The following is an 18,733-nucleotide window of genomic DNA, read 5'->3' as shown; positions in this document are numbered from 1 at the left end:
GGTACGGAAACCACACAGAAACATACGGGATGTGCACCATGCAGAAGTACTACCCGCAACGCCTCCTACTGCAAAACTGCAATCGGCTGGAAACAAGGTGAAGGAACAGCAGGAGAAAAAAAAAAAAATCCACATCCCAAAAGACACGTTCTGTCAAGCATGACCCCAGGGATGGGAAAGAAAAGCAGCAGAGACACCTCAAAGGGAAAAAGGAGTCCCTTCAAGAGTGCTCTGAGGAGAACAAGAGCCAGAGGAGCGATATCTAGCAAATTTAGGTAGACTTAGCAATATTATAAACCCAATTCATAGGCTTACGTCAGCTCATTTACTCCTTCCACAGTTGATCCAATTCAGAGTTATGCATCCACCGGGGAGAAACGGGTGACAAAGAAGTTCCTCAAGATCTTCTCCGGCGCTAGTGTCACCTGGGTTAAAACACCACAGGAGCGGGCACACAGAAACACTCTTCTGATCCTACCACAAGCAAACATGCTGGAGCCGCACATAGGGAGACAGGGGTCTGCCTTTCTAGGGGCCGTACTTTCCAGGTGAAATCTGGGGCTTTTCTTGTTTTCCTTTCTTTTCCTTGTTTGTCCTGACACCCTTTTGAATTAACCTGCAGCTGACGGCAGCCATCAACCACCGTAGCCAGTGCTAGGTGCGTTAGGGCCACATTTGACTCGCTGTTACACCAGCAGACGATTTATCACCAAACCTACTCTAGCTGGGATAAACCCAGATCACAGGAGGATAGAGATTCGTCTTACCTTGTTTTTTCCTTCTCTTTTTTTTTGGCCAGCTAGTAAATAACTATTTTGGGATTCGTGCACATTGGGGGGGGTGGGAGGGGAAGAACAGAATCAATTACTTTGCTTAAAATGATCAAATTATTATCAGCGGCATTTTAAAATACAGTTTGCAGCACATCACACCCTGGACACAGGTTGAATGCTCTTCCATCGAGTGTACTGTCTATCGGTTTCGGTGACAGAACGGTTGGGAAATGTATGTGAAACCCTTTTGTTCCTTTTCTAAAAATTTCAGCGCAGCATTTGCTGGCAGAACAATTGACATATGGTGAGACATTCTTATCCAAATAACTGTTAATTGCTTTTTTTTAAAAATTAAAAAAAAAAGAAATCATGCATATGCAGTAGAAAGTATAATGAGGGCTCACACAAGATACGGTGTGAAGCTGTTAAAGCCGGGAGCTGTATTTAAAGATGCCTTGAATGCAGAGCGCCTGTTATCCTCCATCACCCGCAGGCGCGAGGAAATATCTGTTGCCTACCTGCACCCGAAGGTCATACTTACGGCACTGATTTTGAGGTGCGCAGAGCTAACCAGGAAAGAGCAGGACTGATTTGGGGCGCCAGCTGTTTGAGGCCACGCGCATTATTCGCGCGTAGGACCCACGGAGGGGCATGACACAGCGTAGGCTGGTCACGGTTTAGCTTTCCCACGCCAGAGAGAAAGGCGAAGGGCAGAGCCACGGGCGATCCCGAGGCATCGGGATGATAGAGTTAATGTGCAAACTCTGTTTCCAGCATGCACTCAAGGGAATCCAGGCAGCACCTCTTCTAGCAGCTGGCGTTCAGACACGGTGACCTGCTGGCGGGTGCCAGCAGGAGCTGCTGATTGTCAAGCCTGGAGGCGGGCAACGTGCAGGGCTGTCTCTACCAATATTTCTGAGATTTTGGAGCATCTAGTCTTTCAAATCCCTAGCACAAGGAAGGTGTTTGTTTATCAGCGTGTGCGGATTATAATCCTTTGTGGCAGTTCATGTTCTTGAAGCAAATCTCCATTTATATCCTAGGGAACAGTTTTAAAAAACAGGGGGGGTGGGGAGGAGGAGAATAAGCTGGCTCCCACAGGTTGCCTGCAGACACTACCATAACCGGGAAAGAAGATAAAGATGCTAGAAAAGGGGTGGGCCTGGAAACTGGCTACTGATGATATGATGCAGGAGCAAAAGAGACCCAATATAAGACAGGGACTCACGGTTCAGAAGAAACTGCTGTAATTGCAGGGATAATTGCAAAACATTGTTAGAACTGGGAAGTTATGTTTCTTTCCAACAGGCTTACAGAACGAAATGCAATGAAGAACAAAGAGAAATTAAAGCAAAGAGTCATTTCCCCAAAGCTCCCTCCCTCCCAGCCCGCGGAGCATCTCTGCGTGCTCTTTTCTGCCAAGAACGATGCCGTAGGATGTCAGCGCCTGCCCGTTGGGTTTCCTTGGGTCTCTCCTCTCCTGCATCCTTCCTTCACCGCAGCGGGGGAGAGAAAAGAAAAAAAAAAAAAAAGGACAAAATTTCAGTTCTGCAAATTTAGGGAACATTTAAGTCAGCCAAACTGACAGAAAACGCTTTTTTGAAATTGTTTTGAGTAAAATCAAACTCTAGGAAGAGGATGGGAGAGAAAAAAAAAAAAAAAAAAAGGACAAAATTTCAAAGTTCTGCACAGAACCCAGATCTCATCTTTCTAGCACAGATGCCTACAGTTTCTCTTTCCGTCACACGAGCAGCACATATATGTGTCACACAGTTTATATATAACAGCCATTATCTCTATAGCAAATTGACTGTGCTCATTAGGGTTTCTTGGTTTTCCATAGCACTGTGCTACCTAGCTTGATATCAGAGACCCCTGGCTCTGGTGGGTGCTTCGGTGCTAGACCATAGAACATATGTTAAAAACAACACATTAAAATACTAAACATAGTAAGCAAAGGGATCTCCTCGGCTCTGAAAGACCCTAGCGAGACCTTTGAAGTTTAACAGGCTGATCAATCCTCCCCCGCGACCTGCTCCTTGCAATTAAAACAGCGGCAACAGGGTTGGGAGGACTTCGATAGAGAGCTGCGAAGGATTCGATGTCTGCTTCTAATCCTGCGCGTGCCATTAAAATGCTGGGCAAGACATGGCGTGCCCTGGCTCAGGCCCCTTTCTTTCGGAAAGGTGCCGGCAGAGCCAGGTCTTGCAGTGGAATTGAAGAGATTTATTAATTGATTGCTAATTGTGGTATTATTCCTGTGAACTCTGCCTTCCTAAAGCAAAAGCAACTCCAGCCCAGAACATTCACAGATATTCATTTCCATGGGAAAATGCAGCATGAAACACAGACTTCTACAGGCCGCGTGAAAGCAGTAATAACCATCAGATATATTTTTTTAAACTGAGGAAGGGTATTAACCTTTCCATGTATTTTTAACAGTGAGGATTTCATTAGTTCCTCTTCCTTTTTTGATTGGACAGAACATAAACCAGAAGCTAAGGGAGGGGGAAGGAAGAGTTGCGGAAGCCGTATTTTAACGGCGAGGGTGCCTTCTAGTTTTGCTTCAGTACTTTTTACCAGGGACCCCATCAGGCCTGTTTCTCGCTCCAGCAGTACTCCAGCCCATCGTCTATCTGCTGACAAGGACAAAGGGCTATGCTCAGTAATAACACCTTGTATTTTAAATCCCTCTGATACAGCTGCTGCTGTTGTAAAGCTGCTGTATTTGGTCTTGAGCTACGTGAAATCCCATTACAAGCATAAGTAATGCATCTTGCTGTATATGATACTGGCATCTCACGATAACCCTACGCCAAAGGAAGCGGTGCGCATTAACGCTTAAAAACTACTTTTGAGGGAGAAATGGCAACTGCTTCTTGTAATTGAGGATAAGCCTCAGACTTCTGTCTTCCTACCAAATTATTCATTTTTATCTAGGGGTGAGGCTGTTTATGCCTATGACAAACTCTGCGGCAACAACCATTGCACGCTCCTGCCGTAGCACTATCATTTAGCATATAAAGCTATAAAAAGCTCCAAAAGGCGGCAGAGCTCCAGAAGGCAGCTCGCTGACTTTGCCTTGTTTTTCAGTGGTATCGCTACAAGTGACGTTAGGCATCGGAGAGCCAAGGGCAATAAACCCCTTGTGACGTGAACCTGTTGTTCCCAGAATACAGATCGTACAGAACTGAGCTCGGTTCCAACCGGTATAAATTGCCTGTCATCTTCCTAAGCAATGCCAAAAATTGTTCACTCGGTTACTCTTCCATTCCTTATCTCGGTGCTGTCTTGCCTTCTGATGATCTAAGACCGTGCACTGTCTAAATCCATTACAGTTGCAGACTGCTACTATAATATTTACTTGACAAATCAAGTCTACTGGATATTTTCATTTTTTGGTGTAATATGGGCCATATTAGACAATTTCTTTTCCTTTGCATTCTGTCTTCCTTTTTTCTTCTTGGTAAATTCTAACTTTAATTAAGGTCATTTTTAAAGGAAGTTTTCAAATAGAAGGTGAATGGAAAATGGGGGGAAAAAATAGCCATAAAGGTCTCACCTGTTACTTAAGCTTCCCGCTCTGTTTCCATAGGATCATTTATACTTTCAACTTGACTATTCATTTCAGCTGAAAACAAAACGAGTCAGTCAGCAAATTCTATTCATGATACTTGTTAAGTTTATCACGTCGAGTAATAACCACTTCTAACCTAAAGGGGACATTTATTGCATTAAAAATTCTACACCGTAAATGCGCAAAAAGGTCTCTTAGGCCAGCCATCCTAACCTGCGGTTACACGGAAACCCCAACGAGCAGTCCCGCCAGGGTGTAGGCTTCAGCATCGCTAGAAATGCAAGCCTCTGGATCTAGATTTTCCCTTTGGTCCGCATCCATCCAGTTTGACTTTGGCTCCCAACCAAGGTGCCCAGCTCAAGACCACAGTGACCCTCCTCTGTCTCTGTAGGCCACAGGCAGAGATATAGTATCTCCAAAGGATGATTTAGAGTTTTGCCGGACTAAGTGGTCTTGACCCTGCGATTCGAACATTCGCAGGCTTCTGACAAAGTCCCCGGCAGGACCCGGGGCTGAGCTGCGGGCTCAACACGGATCCATCTCCAGTCACAGAGATGCTGCCGCTGCCTCTGGGTGTCCTTGAACTGCAAATTGCTGGAGCCTGGGAGAGGATTCGGGGGCAACGTCACTATACTCCTACACATACTAGTTCGCTCGTGTACTATCCATTTACAAACCAATCTTAATTTTTTCATTTAAAATTACAAAAAAAAAAAGAAATAATTTAAATAGAAGTCTTAAACTCAGTTCAGCGTGACCTTTGTCAAAAATAGCATCTAAACTATGGCAGGCGTGATTGGTCCTATCTAGGCTAAATATAAAAGGGTTACTTCAGCATGTGCATTTTTAAGATTAGTATTTAGTATTTGTTCTGCAATGAATTTGAATGAAGCCATTTATATTAAGACCTTTCTTCTTTCTTTAACCTTGCTTTATGTTGTGGTATCAACTGCAGATTACGAGTCATTTGACATTGGTGATGGGGAAAAACCTCAAACCTGAATGGGAGATTTGGAAACTAAGGGAAGATGGGAGAGGGGAGGGGGAAAAAGCCAAAAATCAATAGCTATGCTACTTCCAGCCAGGCAGTATGATCTCTTTCTGAGTTAATATCATGCCAATACACCTGTTAGGGTTTTGATGAATTATTTGTAAATTATTCATCATCCATATGCAGAACAGATACTGTAATGGCTTCCTGGATGTATGCAATGAATAATAAGGAAAGTATCCGCTCCTGATTACGGAGCTCTGATGCACATCGCATTTAGCGATGTTGTGTTCTTTACCCACATTTGCATAGCAAAGACAGGATGCTTAATAAAAAATCATTAAGGGAAGGCTGCTGCACACTGACAACAGCAGCCTTTCTCAGCCTCATTATGCCGGCCAGTTTCACTGGCTGGGTTTTCTGAAAATACCATAAGGCTTCACTCACATTTTACAGAGATATCCTGCAAAATAAAGCTTGATTTGAAACCTGTGGTTAGGCTCTGTCAGCATCCCAGATGAGTACGCCTCCTTCCCCTTCCTTTTTTTATGGCTACGAGCAGTCGACCCCCATCGTGCCTGATAGCACGTCACATAGAGGGGGGCAAATTGCAAACTGCCCGGGAATGCTTTAAGGGCAATGCGAAAGCATGGGGGAGCCCCGGCGAAGGCCTAGGACCTGGAGCCCCCGCCAGTGAGGAAGCAAGAGGAATCACCAAGTCCCACTGTTTTGCCGTGGAAATGGCAGCCAGGCATCCTGCATCACCGGCGCTAAAAGCATCTGCCGTGCACGCAAGCGCTAAGGCACTGGCAGGTTTCGCTATTAGCATTTTCCTATGTGTTTGTGACTAAGCTCGGCTCTTTGCATTAATGGTGGTAGGGACAGGAAGATCTAACTGAAGGATCTGCAGACCACTGGGTGAACCCCAACAACAGATGTCACTACGAGGCCACCTACACAGTCCTCTATATTTAGCCAGAAAATAACACGTCAGCGAAGCACCTACTGCAAGAGCAGATGGAAGAGCTGCCACCGGGTACGGTGGGGATGTGACTCACAGCCCTTGCTGCCTCCCAGCACGAGTCAGTGTCAGAACAACGCCGTTAGCCCTGGGCGTGCTACATCTGATCGCATCGCAAGCCAAAACTGGCCTTCTCCCCACTAAACAATGTTTTTGCAGGTGTTAAACTGCTAACTTACGTTAGCGGTCTTTTTGCACCTACCGTAAGACGCTAGAACAGCCAGCAGCTCAGTGAAGCACCTGAAGTTCAGGGAGGCTGCACATGTCCTAAATCCAGTTTTACCTGCTCCTCCTTCTGCAGCTTCCTGTGGGGCCTTTCATGCCAGAAGTTGACATTTCTGTGTCAATGGACATTCCTCTGCACTCTCCCTGTGTGTTTTCCCTTAAATTTTGGCCTGTTGGGGAGGACCCGTCTGCACCTCCTCTCTCAATCTGTGAGCTGCTTAGCAGCTCTCAAATTATGACCATGGAAGGATTTCCTTGCAAAAGCAACCAAGTTCCCCACAAGAGGAGAAGAAATAACCCAGCCCATAGTTCACATCCATCAAAGCACTGCAGTTGCTGCTGACCCGGTGGATGTGCGTCGGCAGCAAGGCATCCCGCCTCTCCCCTGCAAGAAAGCTACGTGCTTAAAGGTCAGGTAGCCAAGAGTCACAGCATAGCATCTAAGTAGAGAAGACAGGCAAACGGGGGACTGGAAAACCAAGTTTAGGGTCATCTGCAAGAGAGCGCGCATTTCTCCACCCCAGGATATTATGCTGTAGACCTGGATGGCAGATGACACCAAAATATTACCGTCGTGATTTAAATAGGAGCTCAGTCAGACTCTTACTTGCAAACATAACCTATTTCTTCAGCCACTTCCTACACAATTATTCCCCCGTGCATCTACATAACTTGGCTATAGCACCTTCAGCTATACTCCAGACTGCCTGGAAAGATAACCATCTATTTTGAATTCAACCCGCTGTGCGGTGATGAAACACGTGCACCTGTTTACTTGGTAGTTACTTGTTTCTTGGATATTACGTCAACACCATAAAAAGCATGAGGGTGTTAGCTGTTGAGCTCTTCCTTTTATATTGCTTTGGTGAATCACGTGAAGGTCAGGCTGCTGATGTCGCATTCATCACCCTGCACAAGCTTATAAAAAAAATGGGAAATCTCAGGTTTGACACTGCCTTCATCTTTCTCTTTTCTCCTACTGTGTCAGGAAGTGAGGATGCAGCTTTCCACAGGCTTGAAATAAAAAAGGTGAGTGAGTAACCCCAGTATGAAAGGAGTGAAGAATTTGATCCGCCTAATACCAGCTGGAAACTAACATCTACCTTAGTAATCTTTAAAGCTTCAGTGGCATAAAAAAAAAAAAAAAGAAAGAAAGAAAAAAAAGAATAGAAAAATGCTGCTGGCAGGGAAACACCGTCTAGGAAACCAATCACCAAAGGTGGGGTTTGTCATCATTAAAAAATATTAATCAGCAAATCTGTCCTGGGTGCGAAAAGTTTAATATCCAGGGGTCTTTGCTCTGGTGGCCAACAGAGGTTGCCAGCAGCAATCTGTATCTCTGTATACACGCCCCTCCTTCAGGCTTACACGCGCACCCTCTGACAGCTTTCCTGATGGAGAATCACGCCCAGCTTTCAAATAATAGTAATTTCTGAAATATATCACTATTATGGCCCTGCCCACTAGATGAACCAATATCGAGATCCACCTAAGCTGTCTAAACTCTGCATTTCTAAAGCACTTTTTGCTGTGACATGGTACATGAAATTAAACCACAAGAGCCGGGCTGCCGAGGGGCACCTGGTGATATACGCTTGTGCTTTCAGCTGTGAAGTGATGAGCTCTCCTGGGGCGGAAGGAAGGGGACCAGAGAAAAAATAGGCAATTTACATAAAAATTATTGTCAAAGGGAACCTTTTTTGTTTTTTTTTTTAATCTCAACTAGTACCTGGTACATTTAAAAATTTTAGGGCTTTTTTCAGCAAAACTTAACCCTTCAGATAAAACAGAGTATGGGGAGTGTGATCCTTCCTCTGTTCTGATTTTTGTAAACACGTAATAGACGTCCACAAGAAAAACCACCCTGTAACATGATCCCAATAGCAACTGAAGCTGTAGAGAAACGAAGACTTCCCTGAACAGCACAGTATTTTTCTGCAGCCTTAGCAAACACCCTTTTCCTGTCCTTGCATATAACTTAGAAAGTTCAGAGAGAAGGAAGTTACAAGATGAGTTAAATGTAGAAGACCTTACAAGATAAGCAAGATTTGAAACAAAGAAACCTATCATGATTGTCATTTCAGAAGCTGTCAGCTGACCCAGCTGTGCTGCGCTACGGCACACGTTATAAGAGCTGTACAATTGCTTTTCTTTCCAGTGAGAAATCCCTTAAGATATTCTTTTAGTAAATTTGGATTTGTTTTCACTAAGTAGCCCAGACCATTCCAGGGATTCGAAATTCAAATATTTTAATGCGACTATGACTTTTTGGTTTGTTTGTTCAGAGGATGAGGAGAGAAGGCTGGTTTGGCTTTATTCTGCACACATACTAGTAGTAGCATAATCTCTAGTATTTTTTAAAAAAGAAAATCCATTATGCACGTTTTATTTTCCCGTGCTTGCATAAACCTCCCTACAGGCCAGTACCTAAATCAGCCACTGATTCAAATGCTGCAGCACGATCTGACATCAGAGAAAGGAAATCAGCATTAGATTCTTTGTGTAACTAATATCAAGAAGAATATAATTGTTTTGTCTTCGAGATGTAAAAAAGTATGCCTTGAATTTATGTTATGTCAATGCTGAAGAGGTTAGAGGAGGAGTTGAAAATCTGCCTTCGCTACAGAGGGGAGTCCACAATAATAAAACGAGGACTGGAACCCCAATTCCAAACCCACTGCCATTTGGAGCAGTATGGAGGACCCTTTGTGTAAAAAAACAAGAAAACCCCTTACGTAGCACTGGTAAGCTATAAGAGCTGATCTAGAGGAATGATAAAGGGTCTGCCTCACCAAAACCAAACCTAAGCACCAGGATGCTGATCCCATCTATTATTTCTTTACACACAGGAAGAACCTAGATGGACAGATTTTTTTTGTTTACGAATATGTTACGCACTGCAGAGCACGAGCAGTGTCCTGGTACTCAGGCCTTGCCGGGACTTTGCCAGACAGCTGGGTCATCTGCTCACTGAGGTCAATGTCAAAAAAATTTCATTTCCAAGTCAGGAGATTCGGGTTGATAATGTCCACAAACCTGACTAGAACTGCTGTTGGGTCACCAAATTGCGATAGTTTTATCAATAGCAAACATCCTAGGGAGAGGACTTCCATCTGCTACCAGACCGAGCTATGCATGGACTCTGAAGGAGGAGGAGGAGGAAGGGAAATCAGCTCTGAGGTAGGAGGAGGCCAACATACGAGTTCAGAGTGGTTATACAGCCAACACTTGTCCCACGATGGAGTCGGGCGCTAGCACAGAAATTTTCAGAAATATCTTCTGACTCCTGTGTGAGACCACACACATCTTGGCCAATTCAATATCCAAGCCAAAATTACAGTGGGCCTAAAATATTGTTTAGTTAAAAGGCAAGCGGATTGGACATACCAATCGAACACACAAACCCAGTCAACTAGAAAAGCAGGGGTATGACACTGAAAGGTACTTCCACCAGACTTCCAAGACAGTAGATCTTGCGTAAACTCTCAAGAAGACTCAGTTGAAGAGATTATAAATATAACTCCTATTTTGGGGGGAAGCATACAAACAAACCCCAGAAAGGCATGCTACATAACCACTTCAGGACAATTAAAATATTAGAACAACATACCATCCTTATTTGAAACGTCTGCTCCTTCACATGCGAGGTCAACTTTCATAGGCTCCGCAGAAGTTTCCTCTTTCCCTTGCATCCCTACAAGACAAGCCAAAGACGAAGAAAAATCAATACTTACAGTACCTGATTAATGTATAATTCTTAGACTCCGTATGCCTGTTTTTTTTTTCTTTTTCTTCTGGCATGCTCTTACCTTTATAGACTCTGCTGCCGTATAGTGGCAGCCATTAGAGAACAGGGAAGAAGATATAGGGGGAGGAACATGATTTGAAAATAATTGCTTGAATATTTGTAGCGATCTGCACTCTCCTCTAACTGGGATTCTTAAAACCACATCATGGTGTGTGCTTCTGCCTCCCTGCCATTCTTTTCTCATCATTTTTGAAGAATCCCTTCTGCTCATAAAATGCAATATGATGGGGACCTAATCACACTTATAAAGTTTCTCTAGCTAGCAGAATAAAAATAGATACGGTGATAGTTCAAATATACCGGATAGTCAGACACAAACTAGAATTTGAATTTAGGAAAATGCATTTTATCACTGCAACTCAACATTTTTATCTCTTCTGCCTCAGGCTTGTCTGGAAGCTTAGATTCAATCTCCTAACAATATTTGAAATGGGAAAAAAAGTGGTTTTGCTGTTTCGTACACAGTTGTTCTAATATTCTGCCATTCAGAGTGCCGAGAAGCCAATTTTTAGTTAATTTCCATCACGCTACTTCTCTGCTTTTGTGGCCGCTATAAAGCCTGTTGCACCTATCCTGTGGTTGAACTACAGGATGTAAAGCTATTGGTTGCTAAGCAATCCAGACATTTGGGTGGTTATTATGAGACAGCAAAGTGTAGCAAGGACGAGACATCTCAAAAACGGTTTACTCTTAAGCTGAAATAATTTACCTCTTCAGCAGCAGAGATTAAACGTTCACAGTCCCACAAACACATCCTTCCCCTTTCTGTGGAAGTCTAGAGTGGGTTTTTTTAATGCACTTCAGTGCACTACAGTTATTTTGTCCATAAACATGTATCTATCGCTGAAGTTTTCAGCCAGTTTTCCTTCTAATCATATCTGTAAGCCAATATATTTTCATGGAGATTTTAGTCTCCTCTGTGCTCGCTATGTTGGCAATGCTATTCTCACAGGCAACTTCCAGCGCACTGTATATGGTCCTACCAAGCATCAAAATACTAAAACAAGGACCCAGCAAATACAGAAACCAACAAAAAATAGCAACCGGAAAGCTCAATTAGCCATTTTAGTGAGCAGGGGGGAAAGTGCAATGGATGACTTTACAGTGATGGAGACATCGCCCATCATTCTGATAGCTCTTACTTCTACTGCAGAAATCCTTCATATCGCCAGCTCCACCTCTTCCGCACTGGTGTAAATCACCTCCCCGTACAAACAGTCAAAATGCCTGTAAACATCTGTGACGGTGAACTCCACATGTCAGCGAATGCCTGAGATGGCCCCTTTGTGGGTGCATCAAATCCCTGATGCTTCTCCGGGGAATTGAAGAGAGCGAGTGTGGTTTTCTCCTGAGGTTTCTTATGCACCAACAGGCCTAAGCCTTCCCAGCGCTCGCACATGGCTCTTTCACTCACACAAAGGATGAACCCAGGTCACCCCATCACGGAAGCGCACGCATATTCCAGGAGCTTGTCAAGTACAAGGCTGAGAAGGTATGTTCAAAATCCCTGCCTGACTTCCTCTAGCAAAATCAATATGAGATTTGGGTGACTATGAAAGCGCTAATTAATCAAGGAAGATACACTGAAATTTGGGTTGTGCTACATTTCGATTAGCTGGAGGAAGCAGCTCTATGAAAAGCAAAATTTTGGAACACCAACACTCCTGCCGCAAGCGCCGCCTGCAGTGGAAGCAGCCTTTCCCTCCAAGACGCTCAGATGTCTGATGTAGGGATTGGGGATCCCTGCTAAATATCAACATGCTCCAACTGGCAGCTGATGCCTCTGAGTCCAACTTTGCCTCCTCTAAAACATCGTCTATTAACCAAATAAAGCAGATACGATATGACAGGTTATGTCTTGGCTCCCAGTTTCTCTAACAGCTCGAGATACCTACTCGCTCTGCTGTTGTCAGTTCCTAAAGGTGCCCGTGTGAAGTTCCCAGGCCCTATCCCAATATCTCCCATTAACTAGCCAGCACGCCTGGCTTCACCACGCTGCCGAAAGGTTTCTCGCTTTCAATTTCAGTAATCTCTCATGCAGCTGACAGGTGCAAAGGATTATTGGCACGGCACTAGGTGAAGACAGAACCTAATTAAAGAGAAGACATTTTGTGCATACATGTGTGTGTGCACACATGTGCACACGTGCTAATTAGGGCCGCTGTTGCAGGGACAAAAGCAGAAGGCATCGAGGGCCCTCAATACCGAAAGCTACAGGTTCGCCTCTTGGGGTGGGCAGCCCCAGGGAGAGGCTGAAAAGAGTAACAACAGCAGCAGCAAATTTGCAAAATTACTTTGAGAGGTTTAAGGCCGTAAACATTGTCAGAAGAGTACTAATGTGTGTTCTGCGTTTTCACCTTCTTTCCAAGTCTTAATAGCTGATTCCCCATCCCTTCTAGGAGGGGATTATGGCCGTATTGGGGTTTTTTTATAGTATATGTTGATTGTTGGATATTGTCAACAAGAAAATGATAGTGGAAAACAACGTTCAGGGACAAACAAGGCAGAAGATATTTTAAGCCTTAACAAAGCCGAGCACCACCACAAACCTTGGGAGGAGGCTTGCACATTGTATCGTCCAATTTTTGGGAAGACTTTCAAACTTGGTTAATATAAATCTTTATTTCTTCCCTCGCTATTATTGTGGGTGGGGGACAGGAGCATTCACTATACTGCCATGCGTGTGGAAAGGGTATTATCCAAAAAGCTTCTTCCCCTGCTGTGCAGTAAAACTGAGTGCCACACAGAAATGAGCCCATTTCACATAAACAGCAGAACTCGATCAATACCAGAACCGCCTTGACAACCAATTTATTCTAGAGGCCTCCCCTCACCCCCTTGTTTTGATTACTTCCGAGCAGGAGTTGAGAGTTACCGAAGGGGAGGGAGCCTGGGAGACACCACTTTCAATTTCAATTACGATTTCCAATTGCGCTCCTGGCAGAGCTCGTTACCTGAACCCTTTGCAGGCTGGTTACACAACCAGCCTAGCACTAAGTGACAACAGGCTTCTGGCACGAGCAAGGATGGTTCCCAGCCTTTTGAAACACATAAGACAAATATGTACCAGGAAGAGAGACATCTCTCTACTGTTATTTCACCTTTTTTTCTGCTTTACAGTCACAATCTGTCAATAGTTCCACGTGGTTACAGCTAATATGCTGTTCTTTCTCTGGAGAAACACGGTTCCAGATTCACGTGCGATTCATGAGATTAACATGAAGATGTGGTGGTTGTTGGTACATTAGCATCAATTTTAAAAGTGCCCAAGTACAGAGGTCAGACATCTATTCTCCACACCTCTGGATAAATCCTAATAAGTAAAAAGTGTAACCCTCCTCCCTCCTCCGCCTCCCTTTGCACAAGGTTTACATCTATTTCAAGTGATAAAAGCAGGCAACTACGCAGGCTTAGAAGCTGTAACACAGAGCAATCCATAAAACTCATTTTTACCTGATCATCAGCAAGGCTTTGCTGTGTACTGAAGAGCGCCTTTGTAATCAGCAGAAAGAGGCAGGCTCCTCTCCCAGGTAATTCAAAGCAAAATCCCAACGAAGCCTCCCTAGAATCGATAAATCATTCCTGGAAGGTGCCTGAACTGGGTTTCTGCTCTGAGCTGACCACCTTAAGGGAGTTTATTCCTCCCTACTGACTATTGAGGGAGCCTGGGAGATCGGGCTCTCTCGGCAGAGCCTGGCCTTCGAGACCAGCCTTGGCAGAGTCCTCGCACCGGGTGTGGGTAAGGGGTTGTCAAGTGGGCTCTGATCAGAAATCTGGATTTCTGCTATTAGTTCCTAGCTTGTTATAAGGTCATAGACTAGCTTTAAGACAAACAGAAGAACAGATTTCATGCATACACGAGTTCTGTCAGTGCAATCAGGCAACACCAAGATAACTTAAATCTTAAAAATTCCCCAATTTTAGAAGTCTTGCAACTAAGTGGGAAATCCTGGCCCTAAGATAATTCTGAATATTTGAGGAAGAAAAGGGTTATCAATAATACAACAGTCCAGACAACTACTTCTATTTTTACAGGCAAAATGGCAAGGTCATTATTCCTGTAACATGTCTGTCCAGCAATTTTGGGTGTTGCCACAGGAATTCCAATAAAATACTATCCTGCCCATGGACAATTTGTAACCAGGGGAAATTCATTAGTCATAAATTATTCGTAGCGCAGTTGCTTCTACTCATTGTTATATACTTTGAAAAAAATCACCTCTGTCATTATGCAATATGAAAACCACACTGCAGCTATTCTGAACGATCCAGGTTTCCCTGATTCATACCCACTGAATAAAATTTATTTTTTTGAGCTTAGCTGTAAATATGCTTCCCCTAATTGGGAGACTATGAGAGATGGAGGCTTGTTAAAATCCAAATTTCTCTGGTTAAAATTTGAAGGCACCATTTTTCATCTGCAGCAACAAAAAAGACAGACAAAGCTCTTCTGACCCACAGCTGCATTGTCTTGTCTGTCAAAACCAGTTCCATTTTTCTTGCTCTGCAAATAGCCAGAGCCGTTTTTTCCTTCTTCCCAGTCATTTCACTGTAGCTCCTTGCTAATGTGACTGTCAAGCCTTCATGTACTTTGTTTACCGCTGTATTTTGGTAGCATTATAAATGCTGCTTCACTTAGAAACTGAAGCTGTCCGTGATACAAGGGCTCAGTTTGACTCGTTTGACACCTCCGCCTGGGATGACTGACCCTTTTAACCAGACCAGATTCTACCACGTAAAAGATTTATGCTGTCTTCTTGTATGGCTTTACATGCAAAACCACCCAACCTGCTGCTCTTGGGGCTCTGAAACAAACACAGCAATCGCGGTCCATCTGTACGTTGTTATGTTCAAGTCGGCGGGCAGTTTTCCCCCTCGCTATCCTTCTGCAACGCACAGGTCGAGCATGACAGCGCTGAGTCTGCAGGAATGGCATTGCCGCAAAGGTGCCTCTCGCTATTCAGCATGGCTTCGTGAACAACAAACGTCTCCACCTGTTAATCAGGAATATTCTACCTCGATCAAAAAAACCCCGAGCAATTAGGCACCATAGAGATGAAAAGAAAACTGAAGGATGCAGATTTCGGAGGAGGGTGCGCTGGCCAGGACGCTAGCTTTGCCGGGCTTTTGAAGGCACTGAGCATCTTTTTCTTAATGCCACACGTGGGCTGTCAGGATTCACACTGCAGCCCCTTCATCATTAAATGAAGTGTTTACCCTCCATTTTGGCATTGTGGCTTTGTCTCCCAGAGTAACCCAGCACAATGAAGCTCCCTGTCCCTCTGGTGTAGCGTGCATCATCTCAGCTCTCTGTGTTTGTGCACGCAACTGTACCTAAAGGCATTGCACTGCTTCCAGCCACTATTATTTCCAGCTCAAGCTGAACCGCAATTTTTTTTAACGCGATTTAAAAGTGTCTAAGATCTGTTTATCCCTATCCCCTTCCAGCCCTTTATTAAACATACTGTTAGTAAATCTCATTATGCCTCCTTTTCCCTAAAGGTGGGAATGGGAGGGTAGCGAGGATTGTCTCTCAGCAGTATGGTCCATAAGACCCATACAAATTGGGCGTCTCTAAAATCACTAATGCCCATCAGGAGCTCTTTGTATCTTTTGTCTCTTTGTAACAACAGGCTAAACCTGCACACAGCAGGCTCCTGATGAATACAAGGGCATGTCATTTTAAGGAAAGCTCTTTTTGAATTTTTTATTCTGAAAAAAGCCTTAGCTGTGTAAGAAGCCACGTTGCTGTTTTCCAGATGCTCTTTCTGTGAAACCTCTCATCAGAGAAGAAGCCTGCAGCACGGAATATCTGAAATGGAGCCCCCAGAAGCTTTCATCGCATTCCTCAATTGCTGGCTGTTAACACAACTAAAACCTTGCCTGGTTGTATTCAAACTAGTAGATCACCTGTCCCGAACGGCTTCCAAAGCCCTTGTGCTCCATTTCCCTGCCTACAAATAAGGCAGACAGCATGCTCAGCGGTATTATGATAAGTGAAGGGTTTCCGAATGAATAGAAATGGCATGATTATTTACCCTTCTTTCCCGTTCTGTCATTTTCCCTGCCACCTTCAACCATTTATGAAACTCGTAAGTGATTTGGTTCAGTTCCTGATCACTAGCTTTCTGATCCTAAAAAGCTGCGTAGGTGTGAGGAATTACAGCACTGGAGGACCCTTTTGTGTAAGCCGCAGAAAATCTCCAGGTCTCCTAAGGCTCAGCTTTCACCAGGGGGAATGATGCTGGGCATTCAGAAATGTTTTTCTAATTCCACGGCCATGAGAGCAAGCCTGCTGAATGACCGCCAGCTGCCAGAATGATACCTGCACCTTCACTGCCATCACAACATTATTTTCTCCGCACACTCACCATACTTATTACCAGGTACTTAGTCTGTTTAATGCCTCTTTGCACCACTAATCTGGGGTGAGGACTCGGTCCTTAATTTTAAAGAACCAATCTGGGAGCCCAATGGCTTTAACAGGCCTTGCCTTCCCCTCCAACACGAACAACTTAATAGCTCGTGTTGCCGCTGGATTTTCCATTGACACATACTGTGCCCCTATTCCATTTCAATCTTGCATTTACTGTATTTTCTGAGCATTTCAAATGATCTTGAGGCAACCGCAGCAAAGCAATAGACTGTGAAAGCAAATAGGTCCTGGATCTTCTAAGTAGGCCAGATTTGTCAGAACGCCACATTATTTATTTCAGGAAAGGGAAAGAAACTTTCCATTTCCCTCCAAAGGAGCCACTCCAAACAGAAGAGACCGTGCCAGTCCTCAGCTCTGAGCAGCTGCACGAGAACCAGGTGGGTGCTGGGAGTGAATAGAAACAATATTTATAAAAGAAATTATAAGGAAAGGGTGGGGAGGGAGAGGGTAAGAACCTGAGAAGATACAAATAGCAAATTGCCCAAGAACTGGAAGTTAGAAAAGTTCCTTTCAGACAAGCACCCTCATCTTTTACGAAGTCCCCACTCCCCAGCTACAGCAGAGAGGATGATGGGGTGAAAAAGCACGCCATCCGCACAGGACAAAAGGAGGCTTTGCCTGAGTTTCTGATAACGTACAGGCGGAGCTGCTGACCCTTATGGCTGCAACCATTTATTTCTGGGGTCACTGCTTCTGAAAGAGATTACTGCTGAGTCAAAGAGGAGCCCTAGAAAATATTCTGTTCAATTCCTTTTCAAGGAGGCTATTGCCAAGTACATGAAGAATGAGCTTCAAAGTAGTAGGGAACAGCAGCAGAAGGGTAAATAGAGGCTGTATGGATCTACCTGAAAGGCAGTAACAATATACAGTGTGGGAGAAAGACTCTCCCCTGTTATTTATCCAGAGACCCCAACCTAAATTTTGCAGCTTAAAATAAAACAGAATATTCACAACAAGGAGAGGCACATAAAGTTCAACAAAGTTGTGCTAATAGATGTGACCTTACAGGTACGCTGTAATTTTCAAACTTTTTGTGATATAAAAATACAACAGCCAACATGAAAAATAAAAATTAATTAAAGAACTCCAAACACCAAGAAAACAAACCTCAGTAAAAACTTGGATAACCAGAGGTAGAGTATACAACACACCTGGCTGAAATGTCTCGCTCTTTGGAAAGAGCACTTGCATTTCTAGGCTCATCACCTCCTGACCGAGCACTCTGTTTTAATTTTTAGAAACCTGTTAGCTTCCTAAAACCAAGTTCAACATAATATGGAACTCATTCACTTGAAAAGAAGTGGTAATTGGCAGCACTCAATAACAAAGACCTTACAGATGATACTTACCATATTTTTCCCCTACCGAGACACATGATCAATAATGATCATTTTTCAAAACCAATTAAAGAGATGTACCTTTTTTTTTTTTTAAACTGAGCTCTGCTCTGACTCCTTCAAAGCCAAAATTTTACAGTCAGCTTTAACTATATGGTGATAAACACAAATCTGCTATAAAGGACTAATTTTGCTACTGAGCTCCTCACCTGTTCCAGTTCTCAGGGCTGTTGTTTTGGACCTGGATGGTGACTCACCAAAATATAACATGTTTAAATAAAAGACACACACACAGGCACACCTGTGTGCATACATTTATGTTCAAGGGCAGTAAGCAATTTTTCATAGATCATAGAATCATAGAATCATTAAGGTTGGAAAAGACCTCTAAGATCATCGAGTCCAACCATCAACCCAACACCACCATGCCCACTAAACCATGTCCCTAAGCGTCTCACCTACACGTCTTTTATTCCTCCAGGGATGGGGACTCAACCACTGCCCTGGGCAGCCTGTTCCAATGTTTCACCACTCTTTCAGTAAAGACATTTTTCCTCACGTCCAA

At 43.9% G+C, this 18,733-nt stretch overlaps 1 protein-coding gene across 4 annotated transcripts in view; it reads right to left on the bottom strand.

Annotated features, from left to right (window-relative positions):
* Positions 1 to 2,003: 2,003 nt before the first annotated feature.
* The window catches only part of MACROD2 (MACRO domain containing 2), a 922,980-nt gene continuing 906,250 nt past the window's right edge, over positions 2,004 to 18,733 (bottom strand). For 3 of the 4 annotated variants that reach the window (XM_019472914.1, XM_019472916.1, XM_019472917.1), the window contains exons 16-18: positions 10,198 to 10,281; positions 4,336 to 4,404; positions 2,004 to 2,264 (exon numbers count right to left, since the gene is read on the bottom strand). In XM_019472914.1, coding sequence (XP_019328459.1) covers positions 4,343 to 4,404; positions 10,198 to 10,281 — 146 coding nt within the window. In that variant the 3' untranslated portion in view covers positions 2,004 to 2,264; positions 4,336 to 4,342. The remainder of the gene's footprint in view (positions 2,265 to 4,335; positions 4,405 to 10,197; positions 10,282 to 18,733) is intronic. The other variant, XM_019472915.1, reaches the window with a different exon arrangement.

Source organism: Aptenodytes forsteri, unplaced genomic scaffold (genome assembly GCF_000699145.1).
Source record: "Aptenodytes forsteri isolate BGI_AS27 unplaced genomic scaffold, ASM69914v1 Scaffold5, whole genome shotgun sequence".
NCBI lineage: Eukaryota > Metazoa > Chordata > Aves > Sphenisciformes > Spheniscidae > Aptenodytes > Aptenodytes forsteri.
Note: the sequence above shows the minus strand (reverse complement) of the source record. Positions and strands in the feature narration are given on the sequence as shown.